Source organism: Scleropages formosus, chromosome 23 (genome assembly GCF_900964775.1).
Source record: "Scleropages formosus chromosome 23, fSclFor1.1, whole genome shotgun sequence".
In the NCBI taxonomy this organism is placed as follows: domain Eukaryota; kingdom Metazoa; phylum Chordata; class Actinopteri; order Osteoglossiformes; family Osteoglossidae; genus Scleropages; species Scleropages formosus.
The window spans coordinates 4,246,200-4,267,757 of NC_041828.1; the positions used below are offsets into that span (position 1 = coordinate 4,246,200).

At 49.0% G+C, this 21,558-nt stretch overlaps 4 protein-coding genes and 1 pseudogene across 7 annotated transcripts; all 5 read left to right on the plus strand.

Annotated features, from left to right (window-relative positions):
• The first annotated feature begins 1,136 nt into the window (after positions 1-1,136).
• On the plus strand, positions 1,137-3,128 carry LOC114909415 (zona pellucida sperm-binding protein 4-like). 2 transcript variants are annotated; one of them, XM_029248542.1, is made up of 9 exons: positions 1,137-1,377; positions 1,473-1,660; positions 1,732-1,829; positions 1,912-2,069; positions 2,146-2,338; positions 2,420-2,567; positions 2,644-2,719; positions 2,795-2,914; positions 2,981-3,128. In XM_029248542.1, exons 1-9 carry the CDS (start codon positions 1,152-1,154, stop codon positions 3,109-3,111), a joined length of 1,338 nt encoding a protein of 445 aa, XP_029104375.1. In that variant the 5' UTR covers positions 1,137-1,151; the 3' UTR covers positions 3,112-3,128. The 2 variants fall into 2 exon arrangements, with proteins under 2 accessions (XP_029104375.1, XP_029104376.1); XM_029248543.1 differs by having other exon boundaries at positions 2,795-2,908.
• Positions 3,129-7,222: 4,094 nt separating this feature from the next.
• Positions 7,223-9,218, plus strand: LOC114909419 (zona pellucida sperm-binding protein 4-like). Of its 2 annotated transcripts, none has more exons than XM_029248550.1 (9): positions 7,223-7,463; positions 7,559-7,746; positions 7,818-7,915; positions 8,002-8,159; positions 8,236-8,428; positions 8,510-8,657; positions 8,734-8,809; positions 8,885-9,004; positions 9,071-9,218. In XM_029248550.1, the coding sequence occupies exons 1-9, from the start codon at positions 7,238-7,240 to the stop codon at positions 9,199-9,201; spliced, it is 1,338 nt and encodes a 445-aa protein (XP_029104383.1). In that variant the 5' UTR covers positions 7,223-7,237; the 3' UTR covers positions 9,202-9,218. The 2 variants fall into 2 exon arrangements, with proteins under 2 accessions (XP_029104383.1, XP_029104384.1); XM_029248551.1 differs by having other exon boundaries at positions 8,885-8,998.
• A 4,091-nt stretch (positions 9,219-13,309) lies between these two features.
• LOC114909417 (zona pellucida sperm-binding protein 4-like) lies at positions 13,310-15,302 on the plus strand. 2 transcript variants are annotated; one of them, XM_029248546.1, is made up of 9 exons: positions 13,310-13,550; positions 13,646-13,833; positions 13,905-14,002; positions 14,086-14,243; positions 14,320-14,512; positions 14,594-14,741; positions 14,818-14,893; positions 14,969-15,088; positions 15,155-15,302. In XM_029248546.1, the coding sequence occupies exons 1-9, from the start codon at positions 13,325-13,327 to the stop codon at positions 15,283-15,285; spliced, it is 1,338 nt and encodes a 445-aa protein (XP_029104379.1). In that variant the 5' UTR covers positions 13,310-13,324; the 3' UTR covers positions 15,286-15,302. The 2 variants fall into 2 exon arrangements, with proteins under 2 accessions (XP_029104379.1, XP_029104380.1); XM_029248547.1 differs by having other exon boundaries at positions 14,969-15,082.
• A 4,090-nt stretch (positions 15,303-19,392) lies between these two features.
• LOC114909391 (zona pellucida sperm-binding protein 4-like) lies at positions 19,393-21,386 on the plus strand. The gene is made up of 9 exons (XM_029248217.1): positions 19,393-19,633; positions 19,729-19,916; positions 19,988-20,085; positions 20,171-20,328; positions 20,405-20,597; positions 20,679-20,826; positions 20,903-20,977; positions 21,054-21,173; positions 21,240-21,386. Exons 1-8 carry the CDS (start codon positions 19,408-19,410, stop codon positions 21,120-21,122), a joined length of 1,155 nt encoding a protein of 384 aa, XP_029104050.1. The 5' UTR covers positions 19,393-19,407; the 3' UTR covers positions 21,123-21,173; positions 21,240-21,386.
• The window catches only part of LOC114909408 (zona pellucida sperm-binding protein 4-like), a 2,174-nt pseudogene continuing 1,740 nt past the window's right edge, over positions 21,125-21,558 (plus strand).

Sequence of the window (21,558 nt, forward strand, 5' to 3'; positions counted from 1 at the left end):
AAGAGGAAGTGGCCTGGATGGGAGGGGTCTAGAATGATTTTGCTAGCCCTTTTACTGACTCTGGACGAGTGCAGTTCTTGGAGAGCTGGGGGGGATTTTAATCTATGTAATCACAGAATCGGTGCTATAACGCATGGCCATGGACCTTCTTCGGTGTGTAATGACCTGAGCTGGGCAAACAAACAAATAACAGAGAGCCATGTGACAATAACTAAATAGAACAATGAAGATGACTGGACAAACTGCAGGTAGGAATGATGCTGGTGTCCATTATATGGCAGGGCAATTATTAAAATAAATGCTTTAGGTAACAATACATTATCCACTGCAAAACAACAACAACAAAAAAACATCTAAAAATGTACCATGGATAGCATAACGCACAACAGACATGCTAAGTGCGTGTGAGAACCGAAAACGTAATCATAAATAATATAAATATAAATAAGAAAAAGCACATATTTATAGCACGTATTTCGTTTTTACTGAGTGCTGGCCTCATAACACGTTATTTCAGTTTACTGTAGGTTTCACCACCCACTGTAAGAGCATTGTGTGGTATTTGACATGTATTTAACTTTCTATTAAATTAATTTATGGCTCATTTTAAGGACGTAGAGCGAGTCCGTTCTTGATCGGGAGGGAGAGATAATCTGTTAGAAATTCTTTAAAAATTCATCCCATTTCTGAGCGCAAAATCCATATTAAAGCTGGTCTTCAGCAGACACCATCATACGCTGGCCTCTGAATGATTCTTATTTCACCGGAAATCGATTTACTCCTCAGCTGTATGTGAGTTTTAACTTAGCCGTCAACACGATGAAATCTGCTTCAACGATATGTGTGTAATTACCACTTCATTTCCCACTCCGTGTTCACGACTTTCCAAATTGCTGAATTTGAGGCCACATTAAAGAAAAATACTCCTCTTTCTCATTGACCATCAATAGCTTTAACTGGATAAAAGGTAAATGTTACCGTTAAAACCTCCTAAACTGTCAAAGCAAAGTCAAACCTAAGTCAAAACACTAAACCCTCTTAGTCGAAAGGCTCTAATTGCTCATTAGCTGCTTTATTGGCGTCAGGAGCCGATGCTGGTATTTAAAGGACAAAGGAGGGGGGAAGAAGGAGTTGTTGGTTGGAGTTTCATCATGGCGCAGTGGCTTTGGTGTGAAGGAACCTTCCTTGCGGTCTTGGTTGCCACGGTTGTGGCACAGAAAGCGATGCCCCCTGATCCCATTATAAATCTCATGAGTACTGACACTAAGTGCCAGATGTTGGAGAAAGTTCCCTGTGGCTTCTTGGGAATCAGCCCTGAGAACTGTGAAGCCATTGGCTGCTGTTTCGATGGGCAGCAGTGTTATTATGGGAATGTTGGTGAGTAACTGCTCCCTGGTGTTCCTCCTGAGATTCCAACCTCTTCCCCTGAGGCTGAAGGGTGATGACTCTCTGCTTCCCGCCCCTCCACCCAGTGACTGTGCAGTGTACCAGGGATGGTCAGTTTGTGGTGGTGGTCTCCAAGGATTCTACTGTACCTCAACTGGACCTGACCACCATCTCCACATTAGGAGGGAACGAGGTGCCTTGCAGCCCTGTGGTCTCCACTGGTTCCTTTGTCATCTACAACTTCCCAGTAACGACCTGTGGTACCGTTGCGACGGTAAGCTGTGTAGATTATGTGGACTACTGGCAAAGCGATAAGCTGTGAATAACACCACATCTCCCCTGTAGATGGCTGGGGACTATCTCATTTATGAGAACAAGATGACTTCATCTTATGAAGTTGGTGTTGGACCCTTGGGCTCCATCACAAGGGACAGTACCTTTGAGTAAGTATTGTGCTTGTTGCACTTGTCATGTAGTAGTGACACGTCTGACTATGTGCATGCTTCTTCTCCCCCCCCCCCCCAGGCTCTTGTTCCAGTGCAAGTATCTGGGCTCTGAGCTCGTTTCCCTGATGGCTGACGTGTACACCGTTGCCCCACCGCCTCCCGTAGCTGCTCCTGGACCCCTGAGGGTGGAACTGAGACTGGCAAATGGCCAGTGCAATACAAAAGGATGCGATGAAGGTACAAGGTGGTCTCCTTCTCTCCCTGTGATGGCTCTAGAGAAGTTGTGGTAACTCCTCCTCCTTCCTGTCTCCAGAGGTCTCTGCCTACTCCTCCTACTATGAGGATAGTGACTACCCGGTTACCAAGGTGCTGCGGCAGCCTGTGTACGTTGAGGTGCGCATCCTGGGCAGGACTGACCCCAACATTGTCCTGCTTCTGGAGAACTGTTGGGCGACGTCGACCCCCGATCCGCTCGGCGTGCCTCAATGGAACCTCATAGTTAATGGGTAACTAGCCATCGGTATGGCAGTGCTTGGCCTTCATGGTCTACTCTTGCTCCTCACCTACACAAATGTGGCATCTCGTAGGTGCCCCTACCAGGGTGACAAGTACCTGACCGCCTTGGTTCCGGTGGATGGTTCCTCTGGGCTTTCCTTCCCGACTCACTACAAGAGGTTCATCTTCAAGATGTTCACGTTTGTGGATCCTGCCTCTCTGCACCATCTGGAGCAGAAGGTGCGTAACCCTGACAAGTTGTTGCCGATGCTCTCCCGAAATGGCTCTAGTTGACCCACGTCTGGCTTGTTGACAGGTGTTCATCCACTGCAGTACAGCTGTGTGCCACCCCTCCGCTACAGACAACTGTGAACAGAGATGCTTCAGGAAAAGTTGGTGCAACTGAAGTTGGCTCCTCCTAGCTTAACTGCTGCACTTCACAACCTAACTGGCTTTCTCTCTTATAGGGAGAGATGTTGGTGCAGTACAGAAAACGTCAAACCAGACCAGAATCATTGTTTCCAGCTATGAAGTGATCATGACTGCTGAGATTGCTAAACCAGTTATGATGCAGTCCAAAGGTGAAGGTGAGAAGCACCTTGTGGGCTTCTCTATGAGCCGGGCCGTTGTTACATGCTATCCTATTTCCGCAGGACCCCGGAGTATCGCTTATGGAACCCTGGCAGTGGTGGTCTCTGCTGTGCTTGGGGTGTTCGTCTCGGTGCTGGTTGTCGTACGCCGGTTGTGCCGCCGTCGGCGGGAACGGTGTGACTCTTCCCAATAAAAGCTTAATTTCTCCAACTTGTTGTTGTGGGGATGATTTGACTTGGTCAACCGTGATTCGCATTCTGTTAACCAGTTTGGGTACTTGTGTCTGATCCATAAACTTGGCAATCCAGTTGCGTTGCCATCAAGAAACCTCTTGATCTTGGTACTTCTCCCACCTCACTGGGAGGGGGTTTTGGTTGGTTTCTTGATGAACGGGAGTTCCCCAGACTACAGCCAACTACCCATCATGAAATGAGACTGCTGTGTTTCAGTCTTGATGGAAATGTGGCTTAATGACCGCGCTCCCGAGGCAGCCATGCCACGAGCTAGGCTAACTATGCATAGTCCAGGCAGGATGGCATCCCTGTCTGGTAAGACGGGCAGTGGTGGTCTATGTTTACAAACAAATTGTGCAGAAATCCTGTTTTGGCTCCCTTTTGTCACTGGTAGAATTTAATAGTACCTGCCCAGCATTTACAGCCATGTGCATTTCATCAGGTGCTAATGCAAGGGAAGCACTAAGTGGACTCTACAGGGCTATTGGCAACTTGCAAATAGCACATGGGGGGGGGGGGGGGTGGTTTCTTCCCCCCCAAATTGTCACTGGGGACTTTTAACCACACCACTCTGAACTCAGTTTTGCCAAAACTCCACCAGCATGTTGATCTCGCAACATGTAGTACAAACATTCCCGGTGCTTACAAGGCTATCCCCTGCCCCCACCTCAGCTACTTGAACCACATCACTGTTATGCTTAATGCCAACATAAGACCACTCCCGAAAGAGGTGAGAACTTTAGTCTGAGGGAGCCATCTCAGGACTGCTTTGAACACACAGACTGGAAGATGTTCAGAGAGGTTGCTACGTGACAGATGTGGAGGAATAGGCAGAATCGGTAACTGGCTACATCAGCAAGTGCATAGATGATGTGACTTCCTTCGAGACCATTTACCACACGTGCAAACCAGAAACTGTGGATGGCTGCTGAAAAGCCGAGAGGGTGCCTTCAGGTCTGGTGACAAGGCAGCATATCGCACAGCAAGGGCCCATCTGCCCTGGTCTCTCTGAGAGGCGAAGCGCAAATACGCAGGAAGAATCCACCATCATTTTCTAAACTCCAAGGACACAAAGCGCATGTGGCAAGGCATTCAGGCTATCGCAGACTACGGAGCTACGTTACTTGTCGGCGACTCCTCGCTCCCGGACGCGTTGATTTCTACGTAGGGTTCGAAGCGCAGAACAACATGCCAGCAGGTAAGGCCACCCCAGCTCCTACCGACCGGGTACTTTGTCTGTCTGCAGCAGATGTCAGGAAGACGCTTTCCAGAGTCAATCCACAGAAAGCTGCGGGTCCTGACAACGTACCCGGCCGGGTACTCGGAATGTGCTTTTCGGTTTGCGCGTGTCTTCACGGGCATCTTCGACATTTCCCTGAGTCAGGCAGTTGTCCCTTTGTGCTTCAAGACGACCGCAATCATCCCCGTGGCAAAGAAATCATCGGTGTCCTCTCTGAATGACTACGGACCGGTTGCAGTCACGCCTATCATCATGAAGTGCTTCGAGCGGCTAGTCACGCAACACATAAAGAGCAGTCTTCCAACTACGCTGGACCCATTCCAGGTTGCCTACCATCCCAACCGTTCAACAGAAGATGCCATATCTGCTACCATCCGGGCAAAAAGGACAACTATGTAAGGATGCTGTTCGTTGACTTGAGTTCAGCATTCGACACAATAATTCCTCAGAAATTGATTACAAAGCTGAGCCTGCTGGGTCTGACTACCTCCCTCCCCTCTGCAACTGGATCCTGGACTTTTTGACTGGGAGACCGCAGCGCGTCAAGATCGGCCACTCCACCTCCAGCACCACCACGCTGAACGCCGGCGCTCCCCAGGCCTGTGTGCTCGGTCCACTGCTGTTTACCCTGCTGACTCACGTCTGTGCTGCAAAGTACAGTTCAAATCATATCATCAAGTTTGCTGGCGACACTACAGTTGTGGGCCTCATCGGTAACAATGATGAGTCAGCTGACAGAGAGGAGGTGAACCAGCTTGCAGAATGGTGCAGAGACAACAATCTATCTCTTGTTGTTGATAAGACTAAAGAGATGGTTGTTGACTTCAGGAGGACCTGAGTAGACCACTCACCTCTGCACATCAATGGAACAGCTGAGGAGAGAGTCCAAAGCTCCAAGTTTCTTGGTGTGCACATGACAGAGGACCTCTCCTGGACCCTGAACACCACCTGCCTAGCCAAGAAGGCCCAGCAGCGTCTCCGCTTCTTTCGGAGGCCGAAGAGAGCCAAACTCCCCCCCTGCCATCCTCGCTACTTTCTACAGGGGGACGATAGAGAGCGTCTTGACCAGCTGTCTCACCGCGTGGTACGGGAACCGCACGGTCTCAGACCGCAAGACCCTAGAGCGAGTGGTAAGAGCAGCTGGAAAGATCACGGGAGTTCCTCTTCCCGCCATCGGCTCCGCATACAAAAACCACTGCGTCCGCAAGGCCGCCAGCGTTGCGGACGACCCCTCTCGTAGACTCTTCGCCCTGTTGCCATCTGGCAGGAGGTACAGGAGCATCCGCGCCGCCACCGGCAGACTCCGCAACAGTTTCTTCCCTGAGGCAGTCAGGCCACTCAACACCCAACTGCCTCCCAATGCTCACCTGGCTCCGTCGAACAATTAACTCAGCACTACACTACTCCACAACTGCCTACAGCTCGCTGCCATACCCGCGTCCATGTCCTGTCCTGTGTATTTATTTATTGTCTTGTGCCATGCGCTGTGTTTCACCATGGTCTCCGAAGATACGACATTTCGCTCCACCGTACACAAGCTGTATAGAGGAATGACAATAAAAACAACTTGAACTTGAGTGCTGGGTATCAATAAGAGTGTTTTTGGTCCAACGGGAATGGTGTTTAACACCAGTGAGGAAGTGTGGGTGTGTTCACGTTCTCCTCAGACACATGTATCAATTCAATTAAGATACAACAAATTAAGGTAAATTAATTCATGGAATCAACTTATGAATTCAGCACTCGTAGTAGTAACTGTATGCACTAAATACATATGCCATGTATATGCTTTTTAATCTGTGTAATCACAGAATCGGTGCTATAACGCATGGCCATGGACCTTCTTCGGTGTGTAATGACCTGAGCTGGGCAAACAAACAAATAACAGAGAGCCATGTGACAATAACTAAATAGAACAATGAAGATGACTGGACAAACTGCAGGTAGGAATGATGCTGGTGTCCATTATATGGCAGGGCAATTATTAAAATAAATGCTTTAGGTAACAATACATTATCCACTGCAAAACAACAACAACAAAAAAACATCTAAAAATGTACCATGGATAGCATAACGCACAACAGACATGCTAAGTGCGTGTGAGAACCGAAAACGTAATCATAAATAATATAAATATAAATAAGAAAAAGCACATATTTATAGCACGTATTTCGTTTTTACTGAGTGCTGGCCTCATAACACGTTATTTCAGTTTACTGTAGGTTTCACCACCCACTGTAAGAGCATTGTGTGGTATTTGACATGTATTTAACTTTCTATTAAATTAATTTATGGCTCATTTTAAGGACGTAGAGCGAGTCCGTTCTTGATCGGGAGGGAGAGATAATCTGTTAGAAATTCTTTAAAAATTCATCCCATTTCTGAGCGCAAAATCCATATTAAAGCTGGTCTTCAGCAGACACCATCATACGCTGGCCTCTGAATGATTCTTATTTCACCGGAAATCGATTTACTCCTCAGCTGTATGTGAGTTTTAACTTAGCCGTCAACACGATGAAATCTGCTTCAACGATATGTGTGTAATTACCACTTCATTTCCCACTCCGTGTTCACGACTTTCCAAATTGCTGAATTTGAGGCCACATTAAAGAAAAATACTCCTCTTTCTCATTGACCATCAATAGCTTTAACTGGATAAAAGGTAAATGTTACCGTTAAAACCTCCTAAACTGTCAAAGCAAAGTCAAACCTAAGTCAAAACACTAAACCCTCTTAGTCGAAAGGCTCTAATTGCTCATTAGCTGCTTTATTGGCGTCAGGAGCCGATGCTGGTATTTAAAGGACAAAGGAGGGGGGAAGAAGGAGTTGTTGGTTGGAGTTTCATCATGGCGCAGTGGCTTTGGTGTGAAGGAACCTTCCTTGCGGTCTTGGTTGCCACGGTTGTGGCACAGAAAGCGATGCCCCCTGATCCCATTATAAATCTCATGAGTACTGACACTAAGTGCCAGATGTTGGAGAAAGTTCCCTGTGGCTTCTTGGGAATCAGCCCTGAGAACTGTGAAGCCATTGGCTGCTGTTTCGATGGGCAGCAGTGTTATTATGGGAATGTTGGTGAGTAACTGCTCCCTGGTGTTCCTCCTGAGATTCCAACCTCTTCCCCTGAGGCTGAAGGGTGATGACTCTCTGCTTCCCGCCCCTCCACCCAGTGACTGTGCAGTGTACCAGGGATGGTCAGTTTGTGGTGGTGGTCTCCAAGGATTCTACTGTACCTCAACTGGACCTGACCACCATCTCCACATTAGGAGGGAACGAGGTGCCTTGCAGCCCTGTGGTCTCCACTGGTTCCTTTGTCATCTACAACTTCCCAGTAACGACCTGTGGTACCGTTGCGACGGTAAGCTGTGTAGATTATGTGGACTACTGGCAAAGCGATAAGCTGTGAATAACACCACATCTCCCCTGTAGATGGCTGGGGACTATCTCATTTATGAGAACAAGATGACTTCATCTTATGAAGTTGGTGTTGGACCCTTGGGCTCCATCACAAGGGACAGTACCTTTGAGTAAGTATTGTGCTTGTTGCACTTGTCATGTAGTAGTGACACGTCTGACTATGTGCATGCTTCTTCTCCCCCCCCCCCCCCCCCAGGCTCTTGTTCCAGTGCAAGTATCTGGGCTCTGAGCTCGTTTCCCTGATGGCTGACGTGTACACCGTTGCCCCACCGCCTCCCGTAGCTGCTCCTGGACCCCTGAGGGTGGAACTGAGACTGGCAAATGGCCAGTGCAATACAAAAGGATGCGATGAAGGTACAAGGTGGTCTCCTTCTCTCCCTGTGATGGCTCTAGAGAAGTTGTGGTAACTCCTCCTCCTTCCTGTCTCCAGAGGTCTCTGCCTACTCCTCCTACTATGAGGATAGTGACTACCCGGTTACCAAGGTGCTGCGGCAGCCTGTGTACGTTGAGGTGCGCATCCTGGGCAGGACTGACCCCAACATTGTCCTGCTTCTGGAGAACTGTTGGGCGACGTCGACCCCCGATCCGCTCGGCGTGCCTCAATGGAACCTCATAGTTAATGGGTAACTAGCCATCGGTATGGCAGTGCTTGGCCTTCATGGTCTACTCTTGCTCCTCACCTACACAAATGTGGCATCTCGTAGGTGCCCCTACCAGGGTGACAAGTACCTGACCGCCTTGGTTCCGGTGGATGGTTCCTCTGGGCTTTCCTTCCCGACTCACTACAAGAGGTTCATCTTCAAGATGTTCACGTTTGTGGATCCTGCCTCTCTGCACCATCTGGAGCAGAAGGTGCGTAACCCTGACAAGTTGTTGCCGATGCTCTCCCGAAATGGCTCTAGTTGACCCACGTCTGGCTTGTTGACAGGTGTTCATCCACTGCAGTACAGCTGTGTGCCACCCCTCCGCTACAGACAACTGTGAACAGAGATGCTTCAGGAAAAGTTGGTGCAACTGAAGTTGGCTCCTCCTAGCTTAACTGCTGCACTTCACAACCTAACTGGCTTTCTCTCTTATAGGGAGAGATGTTGGTGCAGTACAGAAAACGTCAAACCAGACCAGAATCATTGTTTCCAGCTATGAAGTGATCATGACTGCTGAGATTGCTAAACCAGTTATGATGCAGTCCAAAGGTGAAGGTGAGAAGCACCTTGTGGGCTTCTCTATGAGCCGGGCCGTTGTTACATGCTATCCTATTTCCGCAGGACCCCGGAGTATCGCTTATGGAACCCTGGCAGTGGTGGTCTCTGCTGTGCTTGGGGTGTTCGTCTCGGTGCTGGTTGTCGTACGCCGGTTGTGCCGCCGTCGGCGGGAACGGTGTGACTCTTCCCAATAAAAGCTTAATTTCTCCAACTTGTTGTTGTGGGGATGATTTGACTTGGTCAACCGTGATTCGCATTCTGTTAACCAGTTTGGGTACTTGTGTCTGATCCATAAACTTGGCAATCCAGTTGCGTTGCCATCAAGAAACCTCTTGATCTTGGTACTTCTCCCACCTCACTGGGAGGGGGTTTTGGTTGGTTTCTTGATGAACGGGAGTTCCCCAGACTACAGCCAACTACCCATCATGAAATGAGACTGCTGTGTTTCAGTCTTGATGGAAATGTGGCTTAATGACCGCGCTCCCGAGGCAGCCATGCCACGAGCTAGGCTAACTATGCATAGTCCAGGCAGGATGGCATCCCTGTCTGGTAAGACGGGCAGTGGTGGTCTATGTTTACAAACAAATTGTGCAGAAATCCTGTTTTGGCTCCCTTTTGTCACTGGTAGAATTTAATAGTACCTGCCCAGCATTTACAGCCATGTGCATTTCATCAGGTGCTAATGCAAGGGAAGCACTAAGTGGACTCTACAGGGCTATTGGCAACTTGCAAATAGCACATGGGGGGGGGGGGTGGTTTCTTCCCCCCCAAATTGTCACTGGGGACTTTTAACCACACCACTCTGAACTCAGTTTTGCCAAAACTCCACCAGCATGTTGATCTCGCAACATGTAGTACAAACATTCCCGGTGCTTACAAGGCTATCCCCTGCCCCCACCTCAGCTACTTGAACCACATCACTGTTATGCTTAATGCCAACATAAGACCACTCCCGAAAGAGGTGAGAACTTTAGTCTGAGGGAGCCATCTCAGGACTGCTTTGAACACACAGACTGGAAGATGTTCAGAGAGGTTGCTACGTGACAGATGTGGAGGAATAGGCAGAATCGGTAACTGGCTACATCAGCAAGTGCATAGATGATGTGACTTCCTTCGAGACCATTTACCACACGTGCAAACCAGAAACTGTGGATGGCTGCTGAAAAGCCGAGAGGGTGCCTTCAGGTCTGGTGACAAGGCAGCATATCGCACAGCAAGGGCCCATCTGCCCTGGTCTCTCTGAGAGGCGAAGCGCAAATACGCAGGAAGAATCCACCATCATTTTCTAAACTCCAAGGACACAAAGCGCATGTGGCAAGGCATTCAGGCTATCGCAGACTACGGAGCTACGTTACTTGTCGGCGACTCCTCGCTCCCGGACGCGTTGATTTCTACGTAGGGTTCGAAGCGCAGAACAACATGCCAGCAGGTAAGGCCACCCCAGCTCCTACCGACCGGGTACTTTGTCTGTCTGCAGCAGATGTCAGGAAGACGCTTTCCAGAGTCAATCCACAGAAAGCTGCGGGTCCTGACAACGTACCCGGCCGGGTACTCGGAATGTGCTTTTCGGTTTGCGCGTGTCTTCACGGGCATCTTCGACATTTCCCTGAGTCAGGCAGTTGTCCCTTTGTGCTTCAAGACGACCGCAATCATCCCCGTGGCAAAGAAATCATCGGTGTCCTCTCTGAATGACTACGGACCGGTTGCAGTCACGCCTATCATCATGAAGTGCTTCGAGCGGCTAGTCACGCAACACATAAAGAGCAGTCTTCCAACTACGCTGGACCCATTCCAGGTTGCCTACCATCCCAACCGTTCAACAGAAGATGCCATATCTGCTACCATCCGGGCAAAAAGGACAACTATGTAAGGATGCTGTTCGTTGACTTGAGTTCAGCATTCGACACAATAATTCCTCAGAAATTGATTACAAAGCTGAGCCTGCTGGGTCTGACTACCTCCCTCCCCTCTGCAACTGGATCCTGGACTTTTTGACTGGGAGACCGCAGCGCGTCAAGATCGGCCACTCCACCTCCAGCACCACCACGCTGAACGCCGGCGCTCCCCAGGCCTGTGTGCTCGGTCCACTGCTGTTTACCCTGCTGACTCACGTCTGTGCTGCAAAGTACAGTTCAAATCATATCATCAAGTTTGCTGGCGACACTACAGTTGTGGGCCTCATCGGTAACAATGATGAGTCAGCTGACAGAGAGGAGGTGAACCAGCTTGCAGAATGGTGCAGAGACAACAATCTATCTCTTGTTGTTGATAAGACTAAAGAGATGGTTGTTGACTTCAGGAGGACCTGAGTAGACCACTCACCTCTGCACATCAATGGAACAGCTGAGGAGAGAGTCCAAAGCTCCAAGTTTCTTGGTGTGCACATGACAGAGGACCTCTCCTGGACCCTGAACACCACCTGCCTAGCCAAGAAGGCCCAGCAGCGTCTCCGCTTCTTTCGGAGGCCGAAGAGAGCCAAACTCCCCCCCTGCCATCCTCGCTACTTTCTACAGGGGGACGATAGAGAGCGTCTTGACCAGCTGTCTCACCGCGTGGTACGGGAACCGCACGGTCTCAGACCGCAAGACCCTAGAGCGAGTGGTAAGAGCAGCTGGAAAGATCACGGGAGTTCCTCTTCCCGCCATCGGCTCCGCATACAAAAACCACTGCGTCCGCAAGGCCGCCAGCGTTGCGGACGACCCCTCTCGTAGACTCTTCGCCCTGTTGCCATCTGGCAGGAGGTACAGGAGCATCCGCGCCGCCACCGGCAGACTCCGCAACAGTTTCTTCCCTGAGGCAGTCAGGCCACTCAACACCCAACTGCCTCCCAATGCTCACCTGGCTCCGTCGAACAATTAACTCAGCACTACACTACTCCACAACTGCCTACAGCTCGCTGCCATACCCGCGTCCATGTCCTGTCCTGTGTATTTATTTATTGTCTTGTGCCATGCGCTGTGTTTCACCATGGTCTCCGAAGATACGACATTTCGCTCCACCGTACACAAGCTGTATAGAGGAATGACAATAAAAACAACTTGAACTTGAGTGCTGGGTATCAATAAGAGTGTTTTTGGTCCAACGGGAATGGTGTTTAACACCAGTGAGGAAGTGTGGGTGTGTTCACGTTCTCCTCAGACACATGTATCAATTCAATTAAGATACAACAAATTAAGGTAAATTAATTCATGGAATCAACTTATGAATTCAGCACTCGTAGTAGTAACTGTATGCACTAAATACATATGCCATGTATATGCTTTTTAATCTGTGTAATCACAGAATCGGTGCTATAACGCATGGCCATGGACCTTCTTCGGTGTGTAATGACCTGAGCTGGGCAAACAAACAAATAACAGAGAGCCATGTGACAATAACTAAATAGAACAATGAAGATGACTGGACAAACTGCAGGTAGGAATGATGCTGGTGTCCATTATATGGCAGGGCAATTATTAAAATAAATGCTTTAGGTAACAATACATTATCCACTGCAAAACAACAACAACAAAAAAACATCTAAAAATGTACCATGGATAGCATAACGCACAACAGACATGCTAAGTGCGTGTGAGAACCGAAAACGTAATCATAAATAATATAAATATAAATAAGAAAAAGCACATATTTATAGCACGTATTTCGTTTTTACTGAGTGCTGGCCTCATAACACGTTATTTCAGTTTACTGTAGGTTTCACCACCCACTGTAAGAGCATTGTGTGGTATTTGACATGTATTTAACTTTCTATTAAATTAATTTATGGCTCATTTTAAGGACGTAGAGCGAGTCCGTTCTTGATCGGGAGGGAGAGATAATCTGTTAGAAATTCTTTAAAAATTCATCCCATTTCTGAGCGCAAAATCCATATTAAAGCTGGTCTTCAGCAGACACCATCATACGCTGGCCTCTGAATGATTCTTATTTCACCGGAAATCGATTTACTCCTCAGCTGTATGTGAGTTTTAACTTAGCCGTCAACACGATGAAATCTGCTTCAACGATATGTGTGTAATTACCACTTCATTTCCCACTCCGTGTTCACGACTTTCCAAATTGCTGAATTTGAGGCCACATTAAAGAAAAATACTCCTCTTTCTCATTGACCATCAATAGCTTTAACTGGATAAAAGGTAAATGTTACCGTTAAAACCTCCTAAACTGTCAAAGCAAAGTCAAACCTAAGTCAAAACACTAAACCCTCTTAGTCGAAAGGCTCTAATTGCTCATTAGCTGCTTTATTGGCGTCAGGAGCCGATGCTGGTATTTAAAGGACAAAGGAGGGGGGAAGAAGGAGTTGTTGGTTGGAGTTTCATCATGGCGCAGTGGCTTTGGTGTGAAGGAACCTTCCTTGCGGTCTTGGTTGCCACGGTTGTGGCACAGAAAGCGATGCCCCCTGATCCCATTATAAATCTCATGAGTACTGACACTAAGTGCCAGATGTTGGAGAAAGTTCCCTGTGGCTTCTTGGGAATCAGCCCTGAGAACTGTGAAGCCATTGGCTGCTGTTTCGATGGGCAGCAGTGTTATTATGGGAATGTTGGTGAGTAACTGCTCCCTGGTGTTCCTCCTGAGATTCCAACCTCTTCCCCTGAGGCTGAAGGGTGATGACTCTCTGCTTCCCGCCCCTCCACCCAGTGACTGTGCAGTGTACCAGGGATGGTCAGTTTGTGGTGGTGGTCTCCAAGGATTCTACTGTACCTCAACTGGACCTGACCACCATCTCCACATTAGGAGGGAACGAGGTGCCTTGCAGCCCTGTGGTCTCCACTGGTTCCTTTGTCATCTACAACTTCCCAGTAACGACCTGTGGTACCGTTGCGACGGTAAGCTGTGTAGATTATGTGGACTACTGGCAAAGCGATAAGCTGTGAATAACACCACATCTCCCCTGTAGATGGCTGGGGACTATCTCATTTATGAGAACAAGATGACTTCATCTTATGAAGTTGGTGTTGGACCCTTGGGCTCCATCACAAGGGACAGTACCTTTGAGTAAGTATTGTGCTTGTTGCACTTGTCATGTAGTAGTGACACGTCTGACTATGTGCATGCTTCTTCTCCCCCCCCCCCCCCAGGCTCTTGTTCCAGTGCAAGTATCTGGGCTCTGAGCTCGTTTCCCTGATGGCTGACGTGTACACCGTTGCCCCACCGCCTCCCGTAGCTGCTCCTGGACCCCTGAGGGTGGAACTGAGACTGGCAAATGGCCAGTGCAATACAAAAGGATGCGATGAAGGTACAAGGTGGTCTCCTTCTCTCCCTGTGATGGCTCTAGAGAAGTTGTGGTAACTCCTCCTCCTTCCTGTCTCCAGAGGTCTCTGCCTACTCCTCCTACTATGAGGATAGTGACTACCCGGTTACCAAGGTGCTGCGGCAGCCTGTGTACGTTGAGGTGCGCATCCTGGGCAGGACTGACCCCAACATTGTCCTGCTTCTGGAGAACTGTTGGGCGACGTCGACCCCCGATCCGCTCGGCGTGCCTCAATGGAACCTCATAGTTAATGGGTAACTAGCCATCGGTATGGCAGTGCTTGGCCTTCATGGTCTACTCTTGCTCCTCACCTACACAAATGTGGCATCTCGTAGGTGCCCCTACCAGGGTGACAAGTACCTGACCGCCTTGGTTCCGGTGGATGGTTCCTCTGGGCTTTCCTTCCCGACTCACTACAAGAGGTTCATCTTCAAGATGTTCACGTTTGTGGATCCTGCCTCTCTGCACCATCTGGAGCAGAAGGTGCGTAACCCTGACAAGTTGTTGCCGATGCTCTCCCGAAATGGCTCTAGTTGACCCACGTCTGGCTTGTTGACAGGTGTTCATCCACTGCAGTACAGCTGTGTGCCACCCCTCCGCTACAGACAACTGTGAACAGAGATGCTTCAGGAAAAGTTGGTGCAACTGAAGTTGGCTCCTCCTAGCTTAACTGCTGCACTTCACAACCTAACTGGCTTTCTCTCTTATAGGGAGAGATGTTGGTGCAGTACAGAAAACGTCAAACCAGACCAGAATCATTGTTTCCAGCTATGAAGTGATCATGACTGCTGAGATTGCTAAACCAGTTATGATGCAGTCCAAAGGTGAAGGTGAGAAGCACCTTGTGGGCTTCTCTATGAGCCGGGCCGTTGTTACATGCTATCCTATTTCCGCAGGACCCCGGAGTATCGCTTATGGAACCCTGGCAGTGGTGGTCTCTGCTGTGCTTGGGGTGTTCGTCTCGGTGCTGGTTGTCGTACGCCGGTTGTGCCGCCGTCGGCGGGAACGGTGTGACTCTTCCCAATAAAAGCTTAATTTCTCCAACTTGTTGTTGTGGGGATGATTTGACTTGGTCAACCGTGATTCGCATTCTGTTAACCAGTTTGGGTACTTGTGTCTGATCCATAAACTTGGCAATCCAGTTGCGTTGCCATCAAGAAACCTCTTGATCTTGGTACTTCTCCCACCTCACTGGGAGGGGGTTTTGGTTGGTTTCTTGATGAACGGGAGTTCCCCAGACTACAGCCAACTACCCATCATGAAATGAGACTGCTGTGTTTCAGTCTTGATGGAAATGTGGCTTAATGACCGCGCTCCCGAGGCAGCCATGCCACGAGCTAGGCTAACTATGCATAGTCCAGGCAGGATGGCATCCCTGTCTGGTAAGACGGGCAGTGGTGGTCTATGTTTACAAACAAATTGTGCAGAAATCCTGTTTTGGCTCCCTTTTGTCACTGGTAGAATTTAATAGTACCTGCCCAGCATTTACAGCCATGTGCATTTCATCAGGTGCTAATGCAAGGGAAGCACTAAGTGGACTCTACAGGGCTATTGGCAACTTGCAAATAGCACATGGGGGGGGGGGTGGTTTCTTCCCCCCCAAATTGTCACTGGGGACTTTTAACCACACCACTCTGAACTCAGTTTTGCCAAAACTCCACCAGCATGTTGATCTCGCAACATGTAGTACAAACATTCCCGGTGCTTACAAGGCTATCCCCTGCCCCCACCTCAGCTACTTGAACCACATCACTGTTATGCTTAATGCCAACATAAGACCACTCCCGAAAGAGGTGAGAACTTTAGTCTGAGGGAGCCATCTCAGGACTGCTTTGAACACACAGACTGGAAGATGTTCAGAGAGGTTGCTACGTGACAGATGTGGAGGAATAGGCAGAATCGGTAACTGGCTACATCAGCAAGTGCATAGATGATGTGACTTCCTTCGAGACCATTTACCACACGTGCAAACCAGAAACTGTGGATGGCTGCTGAAAAGCCGAGAGGGTGCCTTCAGGTCTGGTGACAAGGCAGCATATCGCACAGCAAGGGCCCATCTGCCCTGGTCTCTCTGAGAGGCGAAGCGCAAATACGCAGGAAGAATCCACCATCATTTTCTAAACTCCAAGGACACAAAGCGCATGTGGCAAGGCATTCAGGCTATCGCAGACTACGGAGCTACGTTACTTGTCGGCGACTCCTCGCTCCCGGACGCGTTGATTTCTACGTAGGGTTCGAAGCGCAGAACAACATGCCAGCAGGTAAGGCCACCCCAGCTCCTACCGACCGGGTACTTTGTCTGTCTGCAGCAGATGTCAGGAAGACGCTTTCCAGAGTCAATCCACAGAAAGCTGCGGGTCCTGACAACGTACCCGGCCGGGTACTCGGAATGTGCTTTTCGGTTTGCGCGTGTCTTCACGGGCATCTTCGACATTTCCCTGAGTCAGGCAGTTGTCCCTTTGTGCTTCAAGACGACCGCAATCATCCCCGTGGCAAAGAAATCATCGGTGTCCTCTCTGAATGACTACGGACCGGTTGCAGTCACGCCTATCATCATGAAGTGCTTCGAGCGGCTAGTCACGCAACACATAAAGAGCAGTCTTCCAACTACGCTGGACCCATTCCAGGTTGCCTACCATCCCAACCGTTCAACAGAAGATGCCATATCTGCTACCATCCGGGCAAAAAGGACAACTATGTAAGGATGCTGTTCGTTGACTTGAGTTCAGCATTCGACACAATAATTCCTCAGAAATTGATTACAAAGCTGAGCCTGCTGGGTCTGACTACCTCCCTCCCCTCTGCAACTGGATCCTGGACTTTTTGACTGGGAGACCGCAGCGCGTCAAGATCGGCCACTCCACCTCCAGCACCACCACGCTGAACGCCGGCGCTCCCCAGGCCTGTGTGCTCGGTCCACTGCTGTTTACCCTGCTGACTCACGTCTGTGCTGCAAAGTACAGTTCAAATCATATCATCAAGTTTGCTGGCGACACTACAGTTGTGGGCCTCATCGGTAACAATGATGAGTCAGCTGACAGAGAGGAGGTGAACCAGCTTGCAGAATGGTGCAGAGACAACAATCTATCTCTTGTTGTTGATAAGACTAAAGAGATGGTTGTTGACTTCAGGAGGACCTGAGTAGACCACTCACCTCTGCACATCAATGGAACAGCTGAGGAGAGAGTCCAAAGCTCCAAGTTTCTTGGTGTGCACATGACAGAGGACCTCTCCTGGACCCTGAACACCACCTGCCTAGCCAAGAAGGCCCAGCAGCGTCTCCGCTTCTTTCGGAGGCCGAAGAGAGCCAAACTCCCCCCCTGCCATCCTCGCTACTTTCTACAGGGGGACGATAGAGAGCGTCTTGACCAGCTGTCTCACCGCGTGGTACGGGAACCGCACGGTCTCAGACCGCAAGACCCTAGAGCGAGTGGTAAGAGCAGCTGGAAAGATCACGGGAGTTCCTCTTCCCGCCATCGGCTCCGCATACAAAAACCACTGCGTCCGCAAGGCCGCCAGCGTTGCGGACGACCCCTCTCGTAGACTCTTCGCCCTGTTGCCATCTGGCAGGAGGTACAGGAGCATCCGCGCCGCCACCGGCAGACTCCGCAACAGTTTCTTCCCTGAGGCAGTCAGGCCACTCAACACCCAACTGCCTCCCAATGCTCACCTGGCTCCGTCGAACAATTAACTCAGCACTACACTACTCCACAACTGCCTACAGCTCGCTGCCATACCCGCGTCCATGTCCTGTCCTGTGTATTTATTTATTGTCTTGTGCCATGCGCTGTGTTTCACCATGGTCTCCGAAGATACGACATTTCGCTCCACCGTACACAAGCTGTATAGAGGAATGACAATAAAAACAACTTGAACTTGAGTGCTGGGTATCAATAAGAGTGTTTTTGGTCCAACGGGAATGGTGTTTAACACCAGTGAGGAAGTGTGGGTGTGTTCACGTTCTCCTCAGACACATGTATCAATTCAATTAAGATACAACAAATTAAGGTAAATTAATTCATGGAATCAACTTATGAATTCAGCACTCGTAGTAGTAACTGTATGCACTAAATACATATGCCATGTATATGCTTTTTAATCTGTGTAATCACAGAATCGGTGCTATAACGCATGGCCATGGACCTTCTTCGGTGTGTAATGACCTGAGCTGGGCAAACAAACAAATAACAGAGAGCCATGTGACAATAACTAAATAGAACAATGAAGATGACTGGACAAACTGCAGGTAGGAATGATGCTGGTGTCCATTATATGGCAGGGCAATTATTAAAATAAATGCTTTAGGTAACAATACATTATCCACTGCAAAACAACAACAACAAAAAAACATCTAAAAATGTACCATGGATAGCATAACGCACAACAGACATGCTAAGTGCGTGTGAGAACCGAAAACGTAATCATAAATAATATAAATATAAATAAGAAAAAGCACATATTTATAGCACGTATTTCGTTTTTACTGAGTGCTGGCCTCATAACACGTTATTTCAGTTTACTGTAGGTTTCACCACCCACTGTAAGAGCATTGTGTGGTATTTGACATGTATTTAACTTTCTATTAAATTAATTTATGGCTCATTTTAAGGACGTAGAGCGAGTCCGTTCTTGATCGGGAGGGAGAGATAATCTGTTAGAAATTCTTTAAAAATTCATCCCATTTCTGAGCGCAAAATCCATATTAAAGCTGGTCTTCAGCAGACACCATCATACGCTGGCCTCTGAATGATTCTTATTTCACCGGAAATCGATTTACTCCTCAGCTGTATGTGAGTTTTAACTTAGCCGTCAACACGATGAAATCTGCTTCAACGATATGTGTGTAATTACCACTTCATTTCCCACTCCGTGTTCACGACTTTCCAAATTGCTGAATTTGAGGCCACATTAAAGAAAAATACTCCTCTTTCTCATTGACCATCAATAGCTTTAACTGGATAAAAGGTAAATGTTACCGTTAAAACCTCCTAAACTGTCAAAGCAAAGTCAAACCTAAGTCAAAACACTAAACCCTCTTAGTCGAAAGGCTCTAATTGCTCATTAGCTGCTTTATTGGCGTCAGGAGCCGATGCTGGTATTTAAAGGACAAAGGAGGGGGGAAGAAGGAGTTGTTGGTTGGAGTTTCATCATGGCGCAGTGGCTTTGGTGTGAAGGAACCTTCCTTGCGGTCTTGGTTGCCACGGTTGTGGCACAGAAAGCGATGCCCCCTGATCCCATTATAAATCTCATGAGTACTGACACTAAGTGCCAGATGTTGGAGAAAGTTCCCTGTGGCTTCTTGGGAATCAGCCCTGAGAACTGTGAAGCCATTGGCTGCTGTTTCGATGGGCAGCAGTGTTATTATGGGAATGTTGGTGAGTAACTGCTCCCTGGTGTTCCTCCTGAGATTCCAACCTCTTCCCCTGAGGCTGAAGGGTGATGACTCTCTGCTTCCCGCCCCTCCACCCAGTGACTGTGCAGTGTACCAGGGATGGTCAGTTTGTGGTGGTGGTCTCCAAGGATTCTACTGTACCTCAACTGGACCTGACCACCATCTCCACATTAGGAGGGAACGAGGTGCCTTGCAGCCCTGTGGTCTCCACTGGTTCCTTTGTCATCTACAACTTCCCAGTAACGACCTGTGGTACCGTTGCGACGGTAAGCTGTGTAGATTATGTGGACTACTGGCAAAGCGATAAGCTGTGAATAACACCACATCTCCCCTGTAGATGGCTGGGGACTATCTCATTTATGAGAACAAGATGACTTCATCTTATGAAGTTGGTGTTGGACCCTTGGGCTCCATCACAAGGGACAGTACCTTTGAGTAAGTATTGTGCTTGTTGCACTTGTCATGTAGTAGTGACACGTCTGACTATGTGCATGCTTCTTCTCCCCCCCCCCCCCCCCAGGCTCTTGTTCCAGTGCAAGTATCTGGGCTCTGAGCTCGTTTCCCTGATGGCTGACGTGTACACCGTTGCCCCACCGCCTCCCGTAGCTGCTCCTGGACCCCTGAGGGTGGAACTGAGACTGGCAAATGGCCAGTGCAATACAAAAGGATGCGATGAAGGTACAAGGTGGTCTCCTTCTCTCCCTGTGATGGCTCTAGAGAAGTTGTGGTAACTCCTCCTCCTTCCTGTCTCCAGAGGTCTCTGCCTACTCCTCCTACTATGAGGATAGTGACTACCCGGTTACCAAGGTGCTGCGGCAGCCTGTGTACGTTGAGGTGCGCATCCTGGGCAGGACTGACCCCAACATTGTCCTGCTTCTGGAGAACTGTTGGGCGACGTCGACCCCCGATCCGCTCGGCGTGCCTCAATGGAACCTCATAGTTAATGGGTAACTAGCCATCGGTATGGCAGTGCTTGGCCTTCATGGTCTACTCTTGCTCCTCACCTACACAAATGTGGCATCTCGTAGGTGCCCCTACCAGGGTGACAAGTACCTGACCGCCTTGGTTCCGGTGGATGGTTCCTCTGGGCTTTCCTTCCCGACTCACTACAAGAGGTTCATCTTCAAGATGTTCACGTTTGTGGATCCTGCCTCTCTGCACCATCTGGAGCAGAAGGTGCGTAACCCTGACAAGTTGTTGCCGATGCTCTCCCGAAATGGCTCTAGTTGACCCACGTCTGGCTTGTTGACAGGTGTTCATCCACTGCAGTACAGCTGTGTGCCACCCCTCCGCTACAGACAACTGTGAACAGAGATGCTTCAGGAAAAGTTGGTGCAACTGAAGTTGGCTCCTCCTAGCTTAACTGCTGCACTTCACAACCTAACTGGCTTTCTCTCTTATAGGGAGAGATGTTGGTGCAGTACAGAAAACGTCAAACCAGACCAGAATCATTGTTTCCAGCTATGAAGTGATCATGACTGCTGAGATTGCTAAACCAGTTATGATGCAGTCCAAAGGTGAAGGTGAGAAGCACCTTGTGGGCTTCTCTATGAGCCGGGCCGTTGTTACATGCTATCCTATTTCCGCAGGACCCCGGAGTATCGCTTATGGAACCCTGGCAGTGGTGGTCTCTGCTGTGCTTGGGGTGTTCGTCTCGGTGCTGGTTGTCGTACGCCGGTTGTGCCGCCGTCGGCGGGAACGTGTGACTCTTCCCAATAAAAGCTTAATTTCTCCAACTTGTTGTTGTGGGGATGATTTGACTTGGTCAACCGTGATTCGCATTCTGTTTAACCAGTTTTGGGTACTTGTGTCTGATCCATAAACTTGGCAATCCAGTTGCGTTGCCATCAAGAAACCTCTTGATCTTGGTACTTCTCCCACCTCACTGGGAGGGGGTTTTGGTTGGTT

Excerpts from the sequence above, each read along its gene's own strand:
- LOC114909415 (XM_029248542.1), top strand. The coding sequence starts at position 1,152 with ATGGCGCAGTGGCTTTGGTGTGAAGGAACCTTCCTTGCGGTCTTGGTT. Across the intron at positions 2,339-2,419 it reads TGGAACCTCATAGTTAATGG|GTGCCCCTACCAGGGTGACA; the intron begins GTAACTAGCCAT and ends GGCATCTCGTAG. Across the intron at positions 2,568-2,643 it reads TGCACCATCTGGAGCAGAAG|GTGTTCATCCACTGCAGTAC; the intron begins GTGCGTAACCCT and ends GCTTGTTGACAG.
- LOC114909419 (XM_029248550.1), top strand. The coding sequence starts at position 7,238 with ATGGCGCAGTGGCTTTGGTGTGAAGGAACCTTCCTTGCGGTCTTGGTT. Across the intron at positions 7,916-8,001 it reads ACAAGGGACAGTACCTTTGA|GCTCTTGTTCCAGTGCAAGT; the intron begins GTAAGTATTGTG and ends CCCCCCCCCCAG. Across the intron at positions 9,005-9,070 it reads GATGCAGTCCAAAGGTGAAG|GACCCCGGAGTATCGCTTAT; the intron begins GTGAGAAGCACC and ends CTATTTCCGCAG.
- LOC114909417 (XM_029248546.1), top strand. The coding sequence starts at position 13,325 with ATGGCGCAGTGGCTTTGGTGTGAAGGAACCTTCCTTGCGGTCTTGGTT. Across the intron at positions 14,513-14,593 it reads TGGAACCTCATAGTTAATGG|GTGCCCCTACCAGGGTGACA; the intron begins GTAACTAGCCAT and ends GGCATCTCGTAG. Across the intron at positions 14,742-14,817 it reads TGCACCATCTGGAGCAGAAG|GTGTTCATCCACTGCAGTAC; the intron begins GTGCGTAACCCT and ends GCTTGTTGACAG.
- LOC114909391 (XM_029248217.1), top strand. The coding sequence starts at position 19,408 with ATGGCGCAGTGGCTTTGGTGTGAAGGAACCTTCCTTGCGGTCTTGGTT. Across the intron at positions 20,827-20,902 it reads TGCACCATCTGGAGCAGAAG|GTGTTCATCCACTGCAGTAC; the intron begins GTGCGTAACCCT and ends GCTTGTTGACAG. Across the intron at positions 20,978-21,053 it reads AACAGAGATGCTTCAGGAAA|GGAGAGATGTTGGTGCAGTA; the intron begins AGTTGGTGCAAC and ends TCTCTCTTATAG.